The sequence below is a fragment of the Cupressus sempervirens genome, chromosome 3 (assembly GCF_028749045.1).
Source record: "Cupressus sempervirens isolate cs-2001-9-10 chromosome 3, ASM2874904v1, whole genome shotgun sequence".
In the NCBI taxonomy this organism is placed as follows: domain Eukaryota; kingdom Viridiplantae; phylum Streptophyta; class Pinopsida; order Cupressales; family Cupressaceae; genus Cupressus; species Cupressus sempervirens.
The window spans coordinates 566,875,990-566,894,777 of NC_143120.1; the positions used below are offsets into that span (position 1 = coordinate 566,875,990).

At 34.2% G+C, this 18,788-nt stretch overlaps 1 protein-coding gene across 2 annotated transcripts in view; it reads left to right on the top strand.

Moving 5' to 3' along the window:
- LOC149567685 (CLP protease regulatory subunit CLPX1, mitochondrial-like) overlaps positions 1 to 18,788 on the top strand; it is a 289,493-nt gene that overhangs the window by 97,869 nt on the left and 172,836 nt on the right. For both annotated transcript variants that reach the window (XM_089820948.1, XM_089820947.1), the window contains exon 5: positions 5,792 to 5,842. In XM_089820948.1, coding sequence (XP_089677074.1) covers positions 5,792 to 5,842 — 51 coding nt within the window. The remainder of the gene's footprint in view (positions 1 to 5,791; positions 5,843 to 18,788) is intronic.

The following is an 18,788-nucleotide window of genomic DNA, read 5'->3' on the forward strand; positions in this document are numbered from 1 at the left end:
TTCTTCAAGGTCAACTATAAGCAGCAAGTTACAAACGAGTGCTTTTTCCTTTACTAACCCTTCTCCGAAGGTACTTTCTAATTTTTCTTTCTTTATTGTTCTAATGTAATTCACCATGCTCGTTTTACCATGTCTCAAGATTACAACCATACTTCCGAATTCATCAAAGGAAAACTTGTTTTTTAAATCCCTCACACATGCTTTGGTCATCTTTAGAGAACTAGGTAGCTTCCTATTCATAACTTCTCTTTTCGTTTGTCTTTGGTTTTAAAATTTTATTTTCAATCTCTCCCTCATATTTTGGATCTTTTCAGTGTCTTATAGTACTCTTTGATGTTTGGATCCAACTTCTGTAACCATGATCTCGTTGTGGTGCTACTTGTTCCATTAAAATTAGGCAAAATAATTTTACCCAAGCATTGCTAAATGCCTTTTCTTTCATTGTACTCCCTCCTTTGTTCAGTTTTGGATTTCAATATACAGTACTCAGGGTAAGGCATACTATTCTTAACTACCTTGCTCGATGTATTATATTCCACTAAAATGTCCATTTCATTAGTCTAGTTTGGACTCTGTTCGATCCATCTTGTCCTCTTTGTTGGACAAAAAAATTGACCTAAATATTTTGCCCGAATTCCTCTCACCACCATGGCCTGATCTTAGTTCATTGACATTACTTGCTTCACCCTGATTGTTAAACCTTACTCTAGTAGCAGCAGTTCCTTCATCACTCTCAGTGACAGATTTTCTGCCATCTTGGTTCTGCTTAAGCTCTCTTAACAATTGGGAGACTTCCTTTAATATCTCTGGTAAACTGAGTTGGAGGGCTTCAGAATGTTTAACAAAGGCCTTTGCTTCATTGTCGTCACTCATGATGGAACTCTTATTTTTCTCTGTTAGATGGTACCGCTGTTCTCTTTTATTTACAAAACAAACCCACAGCTGGCAGGGTTGAGGCTCTGATACCACTGTAATGACCTCAAGGTCTGTATGCTATATATTTTTACTTTAAACTATATTCAAAATAAAATAATAAAAATTGCACAACATAGATTCGGGAGAAGAAAATTTCACTGCAAGTGTGTCCAAATTGCCTATAGACAAGGTTACTCAGAGACGGGGAGACTTGGAGGTCTCTTGTAATGATACTGGTACTGGTACAAGTATTTTAAAAAAATTAGGAGACTGGGGTACTTGGAGATGACAATTTTTGTTAAATATAATTTATTAATTTCTAACAAATACCATAGAATTATAACATGGTGCTTTGAAAACAAGAACAATGGAAAGGTATACGTATGAACATTGTCCAGAAAAGTCTTGAGAGCCAAAGACTAATACTGAATAGTAAGATTCGAATAGTTCAAAACTCATTGCACATCTCATAGTCATATATGATTTCTGAATATCCCATATGATCATCATAATATCAAATTAACAATCACTGAGATTATCATTACATATTGAAATTTGAAATTTAAAATCATATAGTTTGATGTTAAAGTTGCTTACGTGCACACAAAAATCTCAGAACCGTGAACATAAATCAGAAATATATCTAGTATTATATACTCCACATGGATGCAATCATCCATCTCAAGGTGTTCAGCTATGTTGCTGTCCACAAAATCATCAGTATCCAACTTAGGTTCCTCTCTTGGTAGTACAACTGCAGGCAATTCAATAAGGCTATTTGGTTCAACCGCTTATACCATCACGGTTGCATCATTTTCATCATGTGCAATTTGGTCCCATTTTGCTGAAGGACCTTCCATATATGAGGGTCAAAATCATAAAATGACTTAATGTTGTATTTTAAATTTGTTTTTAAATCAGGAGACGAGTAGGAGACTTTATTTTGGGGGATTGGGAGACCTGCAGTTGGCCAAGTCAGTTCATCGTCGTGACCCTCGTGAGCTGACAGTGGGATTTGAGGGTCTCAGTTGTGTGGTTATAGGCTTTCTAGCAGCCTATGGTGTGTTTTGTCTCTGTTTGAGGGACTTACTATTTATAGTAAGTCAATCTATTGGTTCCGATGAGCTTAGTTGAGTTAGAGGGGTTGGAGGATGCTCTCAATTTTTATTTCAGGCTTCCAGTTTGAGCTCCAAGAATCTTGGAGGGAGTGTCTATTTATAGAAGAACCCCGTCAGGTTCATTCATCATCTTTCATCATCAGGATCATTTTCAGATTTTGATTTTGATGCCTCTTTAGTTGTTTTCACAAGACGGGTGAATTATCATTATTATTCATATAAGTACGTTGAAGTTGCTATTTTTTATAGTGTTGTTGGTTGGTCACCTTAGTATCATAGCTCGTTGGAACCGGGACGAAAAGTTTTAAATCATGGGAACAAGAAACAGTGGCCTTATGTGTCAGAATTTTAAGTTATGGTGGAAAAGGTCATTTTCAGAGACAAAAGCAATTGATAAATCAGATTGTAATGACACTTTATTATATTTCAATGTTGTGTGTGGGAAGCTTCTTAAGTGAAGTTCATTTGGGAAACTTTGTGCCATTTGCAAATTATAAATATGAGCCCATTTGATGAGTAAAGCATCCAATTATTTGATTATCTTAGTTTGCTCTTGTTGTCTTTGTGACATTTCTGAGTTTGAAGTTTGTGCCCGTGCTGAAGTATAAGGGTTTGGGGTCTACAGCTCAAGTGTTGTAGATTTAATTCTGAGAATCCACAGCTGAGGTATCGTGGACTTCTGAGTTTTATTATCGTCTCCTCTTTCTGTATTAACTGTGGCTAAGGAGCATTTATACAATTGAATATTATAATTTCTCTGATGCTGGATGAGGTTTAGTCTACAGAATGGAGTTTGGTAATTTTGGATATCCTAGTTTGTTCGTTTTGCATCAGAATTGGAGTGTTGGATTTACAGCTTGAATGCCAAGGGTTCTTATATTTGGCATGATTTCTATATCAGTTTTGGGCAGCATTTGTATGGGTAGATGTGAACGCCAGATTGAAACTGGACTAGGTGGCTTTCAGTTTGACTTTGCAATTACATTCTATGGCAAAGAGCAGGTTCTTAATTTGTAAAATTCAGTTTATATTACGTAATTTGAAAGTAAACAGGCTGGTTTCAAATACTGATTTATAATCAGCCAACAATTAAATTCCCTTTTCGTTATATTGCTATATGGTTTGTTGATGAATGAATTCAGACGCTGGTGTGAATCATTTCAGAATTGTTTATTGGCGTTTAATATTAATTTATGCAAAACTTATAAGGCCAAAATTAAGTAAATTTGTGATCAGTTTGCTGTACATCTTGATATTGTGTTTGAAAATTTAAGACATCATAGATTTAGTGGTAATTGGGCTGCCTGCCAAGTGTTTGACAAAATGTCAAACCATTGAAAGGTGAAAGAAATTGATGCTTGATTTAGCTATAACCAGACAGGGTTATTACATTTGGAGACTTGGATTCTTCGGGAGACTTCACCATGAAATTTCCAACCATTTTTGAAGACTCCGGAGACACCAAATGTCATGGAGGTGCATCTAGAGGAGGGGGAGATGGGTCTCTCGGTAAAATTATTCAGGAAATCAATAGTTCTTTACACAGATTCAAAGTATAAATAAATATGTTTTAAATAGAAGCTGTAAAATCAGAAATCAATTTATGTATCAAACTATCAAAGAATTTCTTAACAGTAACAGTTTCAGCTTACAGATTACACAGATCTCTTGGAGGTTCCAGTCCAATGTCCAGTGTGCTTAATGGAAAACAAAATATTCAGCATACCAGAAAACAAAGCAGAATCTTCAATATATAATCACTTGGGCCAGTACATTAACTTGCAATGCAAGGCAACTAAGCAATCTGATTGCATTCAGCGAAGAATGCCAGTCTGTAAAGAGGCAGACCACAGTTAGCACAGAGCTGGCTGAAGTTGGTAGAAGCTTCCAGTTTGCAAATAGTGCAGATAGTTGGCACATAGTTAGCATGTAGTTGCCCAAGGGAAACAAATCTGATTTTTGCCTAAAATCTACTTTGGGAAAAACAAAGCTAATTCGCCCCCCTTCAAGAAGTTAGTTGCCACTAGAAGACTATAATCAGAATCTGATTTTTCTAAGATTAAAATCAGAATCTGATTTTTCTAAAGCAAGACAAGAATGTGTATGTGGCAGCCAGCACTGCCATCCAGGCCAAGAGGCTCAATGTCGGGCTCATCACATTTTTCCTACGTTACTTGTTTATTTTAACCAGTCTGTCTTAGTGTGGTTTTCCTTGATTTCTATTAGAATTGGATCGAGGCAAATTGACCTTTGTACGCTTCTCTAGTTTTCTACGTTGATACTGACTCTGACGAACTCGCCAGAATTCAATCTGTGGCATGGCCTTCTTGAACATTAATTTCTCATGTATAATTGAATAGAAATCTCATTTCATTTCTTTGTTATGGTGACATCAACTTTCTATGGTCAGCACTTTAACTGAACAGTTTGAAGGTCATGCCAAAATATTTCTGTATGCAAATGCCTAAAACATAACATTCAATCTGTTTATGTCTACACAAATACATAAGGATTGCTAGTTTGGTGTGTATGATGTGTGTGGGTGTGGGTGTCGGCATGTGTGTGGTATGTTTGTGTGCAAGCGTGTGTGCATGCATGCACTTGTATCTGTGTGCAAGTGCATGCATGTGTCTGTAAAAGCTTGCTACTTGTCTCATTTATTCAAAATTTCACTTGCAGCTTTGGGTCTGGACACTCTTCATAAATATGGCCTCATAAAATGGACCATCTGCTGGAAGGCTCAGGCTGCACAAAAAACATAATCTCCATAAAACCAGAAAATAATTGGCTGAGATTTTTACTATCAATCACATTAACTCACATGCTAGGTTGGAGTTTGTAATAGGTACTATGATAAATTAACAAGCTATATTTGATGACTAACTCAGCATCAAGATTATAAAACAGAAGGACAAATCCTTACTATGAGAATACTGATAGATGAAATATGTAAATGAAAGGTAATACATGACACTAATAAAAATCGGCTCAAGGTATATCTGACTTTGACTTTATATGGCCACAATTTGGCCTACAATCTCCAACCAAGAAACCTATATTTTGTAAATGTCCTATAGTATAAAGTAGTGAAAATTGAACTGGTTTGGCTCTTTGTGCATTGGGGTTCAGGCACAGATAATATTAATTGATGCTTTTACAGGGAGGGGTTTTCCACGTCTTCCTACTTTTAAGCTGTTGTAGTTATATTCTTTGATACAATGAACTATACTAATTTTGTTGAAAGAGTAGGTAGCTGGAGATGCTAGCGCAGAATTCCATCTGGTATAGTGTAGAGGCTTAAAAGATTTCTATTGTACGTGCATGCGTGCACACACACCAAGAGCACTGACTTATGCATACACTCACCTTCACACACACACTCTCATTCCCAATGCTGACACAAATGCATTTTGTAGCTCCTCTATATGACATGCCTCTTAAATTCATGTTTATGTCATGATTTTAATTGCCGCATATGTGCTTTTCCATGCTGCTGCCATAAAGTATTATGACATTAAGCTTCATTGCTATCAAAGAATGCTACCAGTTTAATTCCATTTTTAAAAATTGGACTAGTAGTTCCTTTTGTTTTTATCAAAAATTGCATATTTTGAAGGGATGTTTATTACACTGTATTCGTATGCACTGAAATGCTCTCTCGTTATTCACAAAGACATAGTTGTGGGCCATATATTTAATTTTGAGGGCATGCCACTTTGTTTGTCCGATTCTAATCCAGATTTGATATCTGCTTGCAGGCAGGATATGTAGGGGAAGATGTGGAGTCTATTTTGTATAAGTTACTCACGGTATGATTTAAGTATCAGTCTTACATATTCTTGAATAACATATAATCATTGTTCTCTCCCTGCCACCCTTTGTTGTTCTGCATTTATGTTTATTATTATTTGGATGTCCGCATATATGGATTTTTAATAGCATACATCTGTGTTTAGTTTTCCCTAGCATTTTACTGATTAAGACAGTTCATCTGTTTTTTGCTTGGTTCAAGTTCAGCTTTTACAAATTCCAATAAAAGCATTTTACATAAGCATTTTTATCCAAAAAGTTTGAAATATCAATAGTTGTGGCCAAAAAGGTCCTTGGATGGTGTTGAGCTTTTTTAAAACAGAAGTGGGAAAAAAAACTCAAGTGATGAGGGAGGAAACGGAAAATAGGTGAAGGTGGGTTTTGTTCTAGAACTCAAGAACAATAGAATGAAAGAGAGCAGAAATGCCATAAAACTAAGGACAACATAGTTGTTGGAAGAAAATTTGCATCTTCATAGAATAAATTAGATATGGGTTTGTGAGATATGATAAGATTATTCTATGTATAATTCATATGGAATGCCCCGACAGATTTTATCTTAGGCTTCATTGTTTTTGTTATAAATGGTAAAATTCTAGATTTCTAACATTGATAGGTTCGATTGTACAAAAAATTTGTTGCAAAGATATAATCATCAAAGGAGTCATTAATTTTTCAAAATAATTTTATATAAATTTGAGTTTTTTCAAATATATAAATAATAAATTCATTAAATTAATAATAATTGTCAAAATAATATAACATTGCTTAATAGCTTTGAAATAGTATTAATCAAAATGTTGAAATTTATAATTTATTAAAATAAAATGATATGATATAAATTTAAAAATTAATATAAAATTGTACATTTATTAAATTTAAATTGTTAAATTTAAAACAATATTTTGTTAACTTCTGAATACATTATAGTAATTTAAAATTCATTATAATATAAAAGTACTTAAAAGTTTAATTGTAATTTATCAATGTATAAATAATAAATATATAAAATTTTATCTATTATATAATATTAACTTGTTTGTCTTTTATTCCTTGTGTGTGGAAATGATAATCACAACTTAACAACTCATGTTGTGCTTTTGGAGGAGAGTATATCTCAATAAGGCATGCTGCACTGGCCAAAGTAAGTTGTAATATCCTGTTGTAATATTCCCCTAGTATATTTGCTCCAGATTTTTTAAATGTAATACATAAATTTAAACAAACAATTTGCACACAATTAATTTCCTTTAGTACAATAGATTAAATTGAAAATCATATAAAATGAGATTGAAATAGAGATCTGGACTTCAATATGATAAATCATTACAACCCTTTTTTCAACAGATATGAAATACCTCTAATACTACAAGTTTGTTTTCAAAAGAAGACCTCACAAATTTGTGCTGCTGTGAACTCCGTTGCAAATCCACCTCAAAAGATGATTTTGGTTTCTGTCCAATCCACAAAGGAAATCCAGAAGGTTTTCGTACCTAGGCTTTCAAAATTGAAAGACAAAGCTCCCAAAAATTCTCCAAGAGAAATAATGATCAAGGATAATAAAATGAGCCTCTCAATGATCTTTAGCTCATCCCTGCAACTCTTCGTTTTCCTCATGCCTGTCTTGTGATATTCATTTTCTTTATTTCTTTATTTTTCTTCTTTAAATTAAAAGGACATTATTAATTTTCACCAGGCTCCATTAAAGTAATTTAATTTCTTTATCAAATAATAAAATCAAGTTGTGATTAAATATGATATAATTTGACAACTTCAAATTTAATTATTTAATTGACTTCTGCTGTCCTAAAAAGGGAACATTATGAAATATCCCTAATTGGATATTTACTTGATTTCTTCTTGGAATAGCATTTAGATTGTAAAAACATAAAATCATATCATAGATAAACTGGCAATGTAAACCATAGAAAATAATCTAACAGATAGTTATCTAATTGTTTCCGCAAAACTGATATTCAGAACTTAAACCAAAGGCATATGAATTACGAACAGTAGTAAAATACCAGTTGATTCTCCAGTAAATATAAACTCGTTCTTTTTAGATTAATATTCAGGATTTCAAGCATGTAGAAATGCATTCCAGACCCACAATGATAAAACTAGAAAACTCTCATACAACTCCGTAAACACGTTATTGTATTATACAACAGCAATACAATAACCAGTGCAAAAAGCCCAATCTTAAATATAGATTAACAGCCATATTGGAATACTAGAATAAGAACTTGTAAGTGCGAATGAAACAACTGAATTGATGTCTCCCGGACAATGGGTTTGCATCCATTGTTTGCCGACACGAGGGGCTACGTCCTCATACTAGTTGAAAGCTGAAGCTTTATGAATAACTCTCACAAGAGAGAAAACTGAAATTGAATCATAAATCAAGCATGCCCAACAATGAGCCTCTTTCCCCATTTAATACACAAACTAATACTCTTCGACTCCCCTCTGGCTTTTGTCCTATTCCATTGTGACTCTTCAACTTCCCTCTGGCATTTCCTCTTATTCCTCCATGACCTTTTGCCCTCTTTATAACATTAAATTGACCTTTTAATAATTTGAGTCTACATTTGAGAGTCAATTTTAACATTATATAAAATAAAACTTCAATATTTCTAGTGTCCCAAAAAGGGGACATTACAAATCCCCCCTCCTTAAAATTGCTTTTCCTCAAGCAATTAGTACCAAGATCCCATACGAGCTTGCAAGTAGTCCTGTAGTCCAAACTAAAAACAATTCCGGCCACACTGCGAAGCAAGATTTTACTTTGCAATCTATCTCTCAGCCGGATCCCTGGATCCCATATAACTCTTTGAAAAAACTCTGCCCTTGTAAATTGAACAACTTTGATCATCACTGATACCATTGATTCCAATCTCAAATTGAGAAGAATTACAACAAGGTCCTCAACAAGCCATAAATACATATGGTCAACACTTGGATCCCAAACCTTGTTGTCGTAACCAACCGATATGATAAGATAAAAATGTATGAGTGAACTATGTATAACCTAGTAGATGATGACAACCCAACCTAAATAGATGATGTAATAAACAAGTCGCTCAAAAAATGAGTGTACCACCCTCGGCGCAACAAATACCAAACTGTCATTTTCAATCAAAAGATTCTTCGAGTACATAGGTACTATGAATAAGAATGAAGTTGAAAGAGCATTCCCCATGATCAACACATAACTTTCCTCAAAACTACACCAAAAACTATCCAAAGACTGATGTAAAAAATCCAACCAACTCCTGTATGGTGTGAAATCAGGAACCAAATGTGGACTGATCCTATGATGCACAACCGTAGTCAAATCACCACTTCCATCTTGTGACCCATATTCTTTGCTAGGAATTGTACCAACATTCTGTATGCTGAAATCGGAATCACTCCTTCATGATAATCAAGAGGAGAGTTCTCGTTTACCTCAAACAGGGGATTATCGGAAATCCAATCAGCATCAACTTCAAACACGGGTTTATCGATAAGCTGAAAGTGATCTGAAACTTTGGTACTTGATCGCTTGGGGCAATTATCCAAAGCATACGTCTGCTGAATGCTATCAAGTTCATCAATTACCTCTAGGAAAAGTTCCTGCCTCTCTTTATCCTCCTACTCGTGAGAGTGATTCGTGATCCTAATCTTATTTTCTGCATCTTGAAGGGAAATTTGAGCATTATTAAATGCCACCTGTGTTTCCTTAAGCTCTCTATTGAGCTCCTTAATGTCATTCCTCTCTTTATTCCACTGATCAACATGTGTTTCAGCAACCTTAAGAATGTTATCCTTGTCAGAAAGCAAATACAAATATTCTGATTTCATAGCTTCAAGGCCTGTTTTGATCACTTGCAAATCAGAAACAAGCCATTCTTCTTCCACTCTCTTTTGAACCTTCCTGGAGAGATTCCCAACCATCTTGTGAGTGCTATCATAATGTGCCAAAGATGCCATAGCCATTTCTTCGTTAACCCTCAACTGGTTTCTAAATACATGCATTTCATTATCATGTTGATACAATTCAACATCTTGTAGTGTCATCTTGGATTGTTCTTCTGAATTCTTATCATGGGCCTAGGAAATATATGGTTCATCATAACATGATTCCATCCTGCTATAAGCTTGTGTGTAGCCGACCTCATCAACCTGCTTATCAAAGCTAACCTTCAAATCACCAACGAAGAAACTTGCACCTTGTGTAACATTTTCTATGTGATTGCGAGAAAGTTGCAAGTCAAAGGTAGTTAATTGTTCTTTTTCAAGACTCTCTATTCGATGATCTTGGCGTGTCGAAAATTCTTCATAAATACCTTTGCCCTAGTCTTTTGCAAGGAGATCCTAAACCAATTCCAACTACTTTCTTTTTGCCATATTAGTCATATTTTGCTGCTCTAGATGAAAATCCATGTAATCACTGAATGATAACTCATTTTGAATTCGGGTAGGGGCTGCTTTTATACTCTCCATTAATATCGAGTATATCTTCTCTTGTATTAGTTTCAAAATTCTGAAATAACTGTTGCTATCGCTTCATAATATTTGTCATGATTTAATCCTAGCCATGCAATTCCTGAGGGTAGACTACTTGCTTGTGTAAGTGAATGTTCGGAAGCGCTCGCCTGCAACACCAAATGTAATCACTGAATTTATCAGTTGCTTGGAAAATCTTTATTTCCTACACGAGAACTTTTCCAAGATCTCTGCTAAACTTTACCAAAGTCTTTTTGTTTCCCCCTAGATGCATTTTGTCAAACATTTGCAATAAGGATTTAATGTGGCTAAAATTTCATACATTTGACCACAAACACTTATCATTAAACACCATCATACACTTATCTTTGGTTTGCAAGTCAGATTTTAATATTGCTGTTGTTGGACTTAAACCCAAATCAATGTCACTACTGCTCCAACCAAATCCTGATGACTCCACGTTTATAACGGCTTCATGATGACATTGTTACTTACAGTTCAACAGTCTATATGTACTCAGCAGTTGACGAGTCTCTCCCAATCACTGTGAACTGATTAAGACATCAAACCGATTTGTCTTACTGCTGCCTATTCATACCAATTCTCTACCTAGGAGATGACAACTGTAGCTTATGTTTACTCTCTTTTAGGACGCCCATCAAAGCTATTCACGATTGTATTACAACTAGTAGTCTTCTGTCGATATTGATAGCCTTCCATAGGTCTTGCTCCCAATCAAAGCCTATTCTTAGTAATTTGCCAGTGACAAAAGCTGCTTTCTTATGGGTTACATATTATCGAGCCAATGTCTTTGTCATGAAAGGAATACCATTAAAATATCTCGAGTCTCAACATTTAATTTTGATTGCCAAAGCTAATAAAAGTTTAGGAAAATAACATCGATGATAATATTGAGGTAGCCGCTAAATAGCCCAACATTACTCATATTCCCACTTAATATTTCCCACTCATACTTTAGCATAAGCTCCAGTCATAAGGTTTTATGGCAAAATTGGGCTCCGTACACTACTCTGTGCATCTGAAATTCTTCCCGCACCGTTTCTCTGACTGCTCCTTCTGCCATGTTAACCAATTGTAGTACCCGCCTTTTGCGAATTTGGAGTAATGCGTTATTTTCAAACGCATGCACTATCCACCATATAGACCAAGTTCCTTCTGCCACCAATAGAAACTCCTTCCACGTGCTATTTGTCTCTTTCCACCATCAGAAAATGCCAAGATTGAAGTCTGTTTTTAACACTACCACCAACTTTAATTTGTTGTTGGTCGATGAAAACATGGACCCCAACTCTACTTGTTATCTCTTTTTAAGGAATGATAGTTGAAGCCTCCTGTTGTCGCAACAACAAATTTTATTCACGACACCACCTAATATTCCGCTAGCTGTTTTGAAACACAATAACACACCTGTATAAACTCCCCTATGGTAACGCCATTGGTCAGTTTTGATTTTTCTCTACCGTTACTAACATATGCCTAAAATAGCTAGAGCCAACTTAAATTCATCTCCTCTCCACGATATCAAGACACACATCAAATATGGTATGAGAAGATGCTACAAGCATTTCACAATTTTATTTAATCTTCCTCCCACGGTCACTGAACGAAGAGTTACACCTTTAGAGAATCCTTGATGTTTGTCGTGAAGAAGGATATGGCTACCTCTTGGTTGAGTCTAGTGCTTCCTATCTCTAGCGAATGCTTCCTGCCATGGATAAGCTATAGTAACACAATGGCATTCAAACCTTTTGCCTAGCTGTGAAACCCAAACCGCTCCTTGCTGTTCCTACTATGTGTTTGGCACTTATGTGAATGTGGATGTAAGGCTAGACACCTATACGGAATCAGACCTCCGTTACACATGCCACCATCTTGCGTTTTGCCTTTGTTGTTAACTCACTTTCTCCTCTTTCAACAAGATTGCCTTATACCTGACTTCCTCCTTACTGTCATCTAACACTTTCAATACCACTTGCGACCTGCTTGAAACATGTGATCTCCAAACATTTCTAGTATATACAGTTGTTTTATTTTCCTTGTTCCAATTCATTCGTAATGTTTGATACTATTAATTTGTGGATTCTATACATTGATAGCCATCATCTTCCAATGGAGGCGTTGTAGAATACTCATATTGAGAGCCGACCTTAACTATGATTCTGCACTTTAATTCTTTTAGATCAACCTCATATGTCTTGACATGCCGTGCATCTTTTTTATCCAGTATTGATACTCGTGTACCAAGATTCACTCTAAAAATCTTCCTCTTCGAAAACTCATAGCCTCTATATTGGTTCAACGTGTCACTCCTAACTTCAGTTATGGACCTTCTATATTGATTCAATGCGTAAATAAATTTCCAATCCTTGTATCCAAATCCTTTAGAGAAAAGGATTATGATCTGTTGATATTGTATCTCTACAATTACTTCACACAGTAATACTAGTGATGGTCACTTGTTGCGCTTGATGCATAAGCTTCAGAGTCCAGTTTCAAAATAATCTTTCAGGAAAATTTGCTTTTGCCCAACAGGATGGTAGGTTCGATAGCTTTGATACCATTGAAATATCCCTAACCAGATATTTAGTTGATTTCTTCTCAGATTAACATTTAGATCGTAAAAACATAAAATTGTATCACAGATAAATTGACAATGTAAACCATAGAAAATAATCCAACTGATAGTTATCTAATTGTTTCCTCAAAACTGGTATTCAAAACTTAAACCAAAGGCATATGAATTACGAACAGTAGTATAAAACTAGTTAATTCTCCAATAAATATAAACTCGTTCTTTTTAGATTAATATTTAGGATTTCAAGCATATAGAAATGCATTCCAAATCCACAATGATAAAACCAGAAAACTGTCATACAACTCCGTAAACACGTTATTGTATTATACAACAACAATACAATAACCAATACAAAAAATCCAATCTTAAATACAGATTAATAGTTAGATTGGAATACTAGAATAAGAACCTTTAAGTGCGAATGAAACACTTGAATTGATGTCTCCCGGACAATGGGTTTGCATCTATTGTCTGCTGGCATGAGGGGCTACGTCCTCATGCTAGCTGAAAGCTGAAGCTTTTTGAATAACTCTCACAAGAGAGAAAACTGAAATTGAATCATAAATCAAGCATGCCCAACAATGAACCTCTTTCCCCTTTTAATATAGAAATTAAGACTTTTTGAGTCCCCTTTGGCTTTCATCCTATTCCCTTGTGACCCTTCAACTTCCCTCTGGCATTTCGTCTTATTCCTCCTTGGCCTTTTGTCCTCTTTATAACATTAAATTGACCTTTTAATAATTTGAGTCTACGTTTTAGAGTCAATTTTAACATTATATAAAATAAGACTTCAATATTTCTAATGTCCCAAAAAGGGGACATTACACATTATATAAGCATGGGAGGGGATTTTTCCACGGACAACAATTTTATCGAGGACGTTAGTGAATTTGTGTTTTCATTCATGTTTTTTGTTTGGAGATTACATTTGCCAAAATAAGAGGGGAGGATGAAGGAGGTCTACGACATCATTGATAGATTTCTTCATTTTTGCTTGGGATTCTTGCCTGTTCTTTAGGTATGTGCGTCCAATGGTTGAATATATTGTAATTCAAAAAGCCTTACCCTTGTTCCTGTACAAACTTTAGCGCAAATAAGAATTGACTTCTAGATTTTATTAAAAATTGTCAGATTTTGAATTTCATACATAAATTCGTCAAATCTTGTGTCAGAAGCTGTCACTGTTTTTGGATTATTGCTATCTGAATACCACCTTCTAGAAGGTCTACTTATTTTAGATGACCCGTTGATCTAATTTGGACAATTTTAAAATTTGAGCTTTCTTTGTATGCAAGCATCTTATTTTTAGAATAGAAACTTCAACAACTAATTTTGTGTTTATCTAGTATAAATTGTATTTCTAGAGCATGCAAATCTTTGTAAATGCTAATAAATAAGTGCTTTGCCTGATTTTATGCCTACTTGTTGCTAAAACTTCTGTTCAAGCTTGCTTGTGCATTTATTGGGTTATTGTGATTTTGTGAGTTGAATATTGCTTGATGGTTATGTAAGATCTGTATTGCAGCAGTAATTCATTTGAACTATGTGGTTTTGTGTACAAATCGCCATATTTGATTCATAATATATTGCATTTGTTCAATTAAATTTAGTCTTTGTGTTGTACTCAAGCTTTTAACTAAAATAAGTGAGTTTGTTAGCTTTTGTTGGTGTTTTATTTTATGATAGAAGATAAAGCATTGTGTTGAGTAAGAGTGCTGATAAGCCTTGTGGCCATAACCAAGAACAAAAAGTATAGGTTGTCTCATACAAGCAGAAGCTCAAAATCTGTGTCTTTGTTCTGTAAATAACCAATCAACAATTAGAAAGGTTTATTTAATGCGTTCGTGCACTTTATTAGCGATCTACTTGCTTAATAAATGTGTTCTACAGCAGCCTTGTAAGCCTTATGGAGCACTTCAATAACTTAATGTGCACTTGAGTAGCACATATGCCTATCCACAACACTTGTGCAGCATAGACAATTTTAGTATTACCGATGACCTTTTGTAGCCACTCATGCTTAACCTCAAACTTTAGCAACAACAAGACAATAACAATATACTTATACTGGGAACTTCTATATAGCAATTATTGATAGATTACATCTCCATGAGCATTGTGGTAACGTTTCAAAGCACCACTAAAAAATTCTGTTGATTTTAACCTACAATTATAAACTCATTATTTTTTTATTGATTTTCGCAAACAGTACATTGCTCTAAAGCATTCCTAAGAAATTATGTGACCAGAGTAGAACCTTCGTTGTCCAAACTCCTTAACCTGGTTTCAGATCAATCACACACAAGGGAGTACACTGTCATTTTTGGCTAGGTCAACTTGCCAACTATGCTCTTGCATAGAAGCCATCAACCTAAAATGCTCCACTGAAAAAGGTGTAGTAAAGGAGTTGGAAGCTACTAATTCAAGCAATTCTGAAAACATGTACACTGTCTAAATTACTTATGGAGTTAATAATTAAAACCTTGTTCTCTGCCTATTGTTGAAGTTCTGGTAGCAGCTAGATATATTATTCATACCCGTGATTGTCTCTTCAGTATTCTTCACCTTTATCAGATTGTTCTATGAGTTCTGGTCTATTTCTCTATGTTTGAATATGTCATCATTCATGTGTATGGAGCAGAACAGTTTATGTTTTCTATCAAAGACGTTCTAGTTGCCTTCTCTTAACATCTCCGTCCATATCTTTTTTGATCCATTTAAGTGTGATTGTTTTCCTTTCTGATATGTCATTCTTGTATTATATCCTTTTCATCGTCGAGATAGCACGTCATGAATTCAATGCGCATACTGTATTGGGATCGCACACTCATGGTTATGACTTGTGATTCCATCCGGCTGGCAACAGTTATCTTCTTGATTTCATACATATTAGTTTACCTCCGTGACTGCTGAATATACGACGACTTGGTATAATCAACTCACTGTGTGTTGTATTCATCGGTTCATGGTTATCAAGGTGTCATTGGTTGACGTTAGCATATACCGCCAATGTGATGTGGATGCCATCAGTGTTCTGTAACCATCATCTTTTGGCCTTCGGTAAGAGACTCTTAGGTTACATTGCAGTGTGGTTGGTTCAAGCGATGGGGTTTCAAACAAAATACTCTTATGACACTGTTCTGTTGCATTGTATTGTTGGAATTCTGTGTAGTGTGTTCAGCTGTTTCGACTGTGTAATTGCTGAGAGGAATATATTGCAATTGTATATGTGATCTGTGTAAGATCACCATGCTTATTTTGTGAGACTCAGTAATTGGTCCTGTGAGATATTAGGGACTCTTATTCTTTCTGATATCTATAGACAAAGTGTTCAAAACTTCCACCTGAAAAGAATCTTCAATCATAAGCAAATTTTTTTTGTATTTGGTTTGAGAACTCAATAAAACTATCTTCATTTTTGTGGGCTAGGTTTTTCACCCTCAAGTGGAGGGTTTTCCTAGGATAAGTCTTTTTGTACTCTATTCTTTGTGTTTTGCATTTAGTTCTTTATGTTATTATACATTCTGGTTCAAAATGTAACATGGTACCAGAGCAGATCTAAGGAAACAATCCATAACCAAAATCTTTCAAGTTATATACTAGCACTTGCACCAAAAGGAGGTGCAATGGAATTAGCTGATAGTAAGACATACAAATTAAACATTACGTTGGAGGAATTTGGGATAGAACCAGAACATGAAGTACATCATAATTTGAATATAATCCACATTAACTCTAACACGAATGCCAATTTAATGTTACCACTATCTATATCCTTAATTTAAATCTATGGAACACCAATTCCAATCCTAATTGTACCCTAATGGTCACAATAAATGATAACTCTAATACTAATTCAATTATAACTCTGGCCAGTCTTGATAATCAAGTACTTGAATATTAACATTAACTTTGAATGTAATTGAATATTGAGCCTTGATGCTAACCCCAAACGTAATCTATTTATAATAAAATCTAAATAAGACATTGTATCAATTTAATAATAGTCAAGTGATAATTGAAATTATAATATAATCCATTCTAATTTAATTTAGGAGATTTTGTAAAATATAATTGATTTCATAACAGTGATAACAAAATAATTTGTATTAAATGGGCTCTATCCCTAGAATTTTATAGGATTGGCTAGCCCTAGAATTTTTAGGTAGGTTGGGCATGGCCTATAATTTTATGGGGCCCTAGCCCCCTATATGGGCTAGCCTAGTTTGATAAATATGACTCTGTATATATATATATATATATATATATATATATATATATAATAATAATAATAATAATAATTGTTGGATTGATTACAATTAAAATATTAATCAAGCATATGAAAAATATAATAAGTACATTACAGTTGATATTAACACCATTAATATATTGTGATATTGCTATCAGGATTTAACTGTGTGATTTTGAGTCAAACTCATTGATGCATGTTTCATGAGTAGTGATTCAACATGAATCCATCTCTCATGAGAATAAATGGAACACTTATATTCTCATGAGAGATGGATTCATGTTGAATCAGTACTCATGAAACATGGGTCAATGAGTTTGACTCAAAATCACACAGTTAAATCCTGATAGCAATATCACAATTTGACTTGCTGTGGAAATTATCTCCTACTTACCAATTGATGAGCTTAAGGGGCTTTCTAATGAATGGTTCATAAGGCACAACACTTGGTGAAGGTTTTGCAAATGGGGTTGCAAGCTTTGGGTTTACCCATGGAGGAAACTCCGTAGTTAAGCGCGCTCAGGCTGGAGTAGTACTGGGATGGGTGACCTCCCGAGAAGTCCTGGTGCTTCACCCTTGTGAGCATCACCTAGATCCAATGAGTGCTAAGTGTTCCATTTATTCTCATGAGAGATGGATTCATGTTGAATCACTACTCATGAAACATGGGTCAATGAGTTTGACTCAAAATCACACAGTTAAATCCTGATAGCAATATCACAATTTGACTTGCTGTGGAAATTATCTCCTACTTACCATTAATATATGCAACTGTTAAATATATTATATTTTATCATGAATTTTCTCTTTCTCTTTCTTTATATATATCATTTTATCTATTTCTAAAATAGATTTATATAAACATAAATAATAGTTTGTACAATATTAATTCATATTATATTAAAATTTATTATTATTTTTTTGTATATTTTTAAGGGTACACATATTTCTATAATTATTATTGAATCTTGTTAAATAGTTTTATCTTATAATTTTGCATATTATTTTTTATTTTTATTGAAATTTTATTATATTTATATATGTATTCTAATTATTTTCTAACTTCTTTCTGATATTTTTAAAAGACTACATTATTATCATTTATATTTGATATTTTACATTTTCTATGGTATGTAAAATTTTATGTTGATTGCATTTTCTATTATTTATACATTTAAATGAAATAAAATATTCAACATTTCTAACATATGTTACATATGTTTTAGCTTTGTTTAGAACTCCTTCAATATTTTAAACTCTTTATGATATGCTTTGCCCAAATAGCAATATGAAGCTACCCTCTATTTAGTAATGACTCTCTTTGTGAGGGCAGTGGGTAGGATTATGGTAGAATTTTATCTTGATTGAATTTTTATTTCAATGATCATGACTACTATTTTTATGGACAATTTATTCCTTTGATTCAAAAGCTAATCCCCTATTATTGTAATGAGATTATAATTGTTTTAACCTATGTTTGGTCAGATTATCTGATTCATTGATTGTATGCCCTGTCCTGAATGATTTGGAGGGTCTATGCCTCAATGTTTATGCTTCTTCTTTTATACAATATGTTTAACATTTGAGATGTACATGTGGCCTGAAAAGG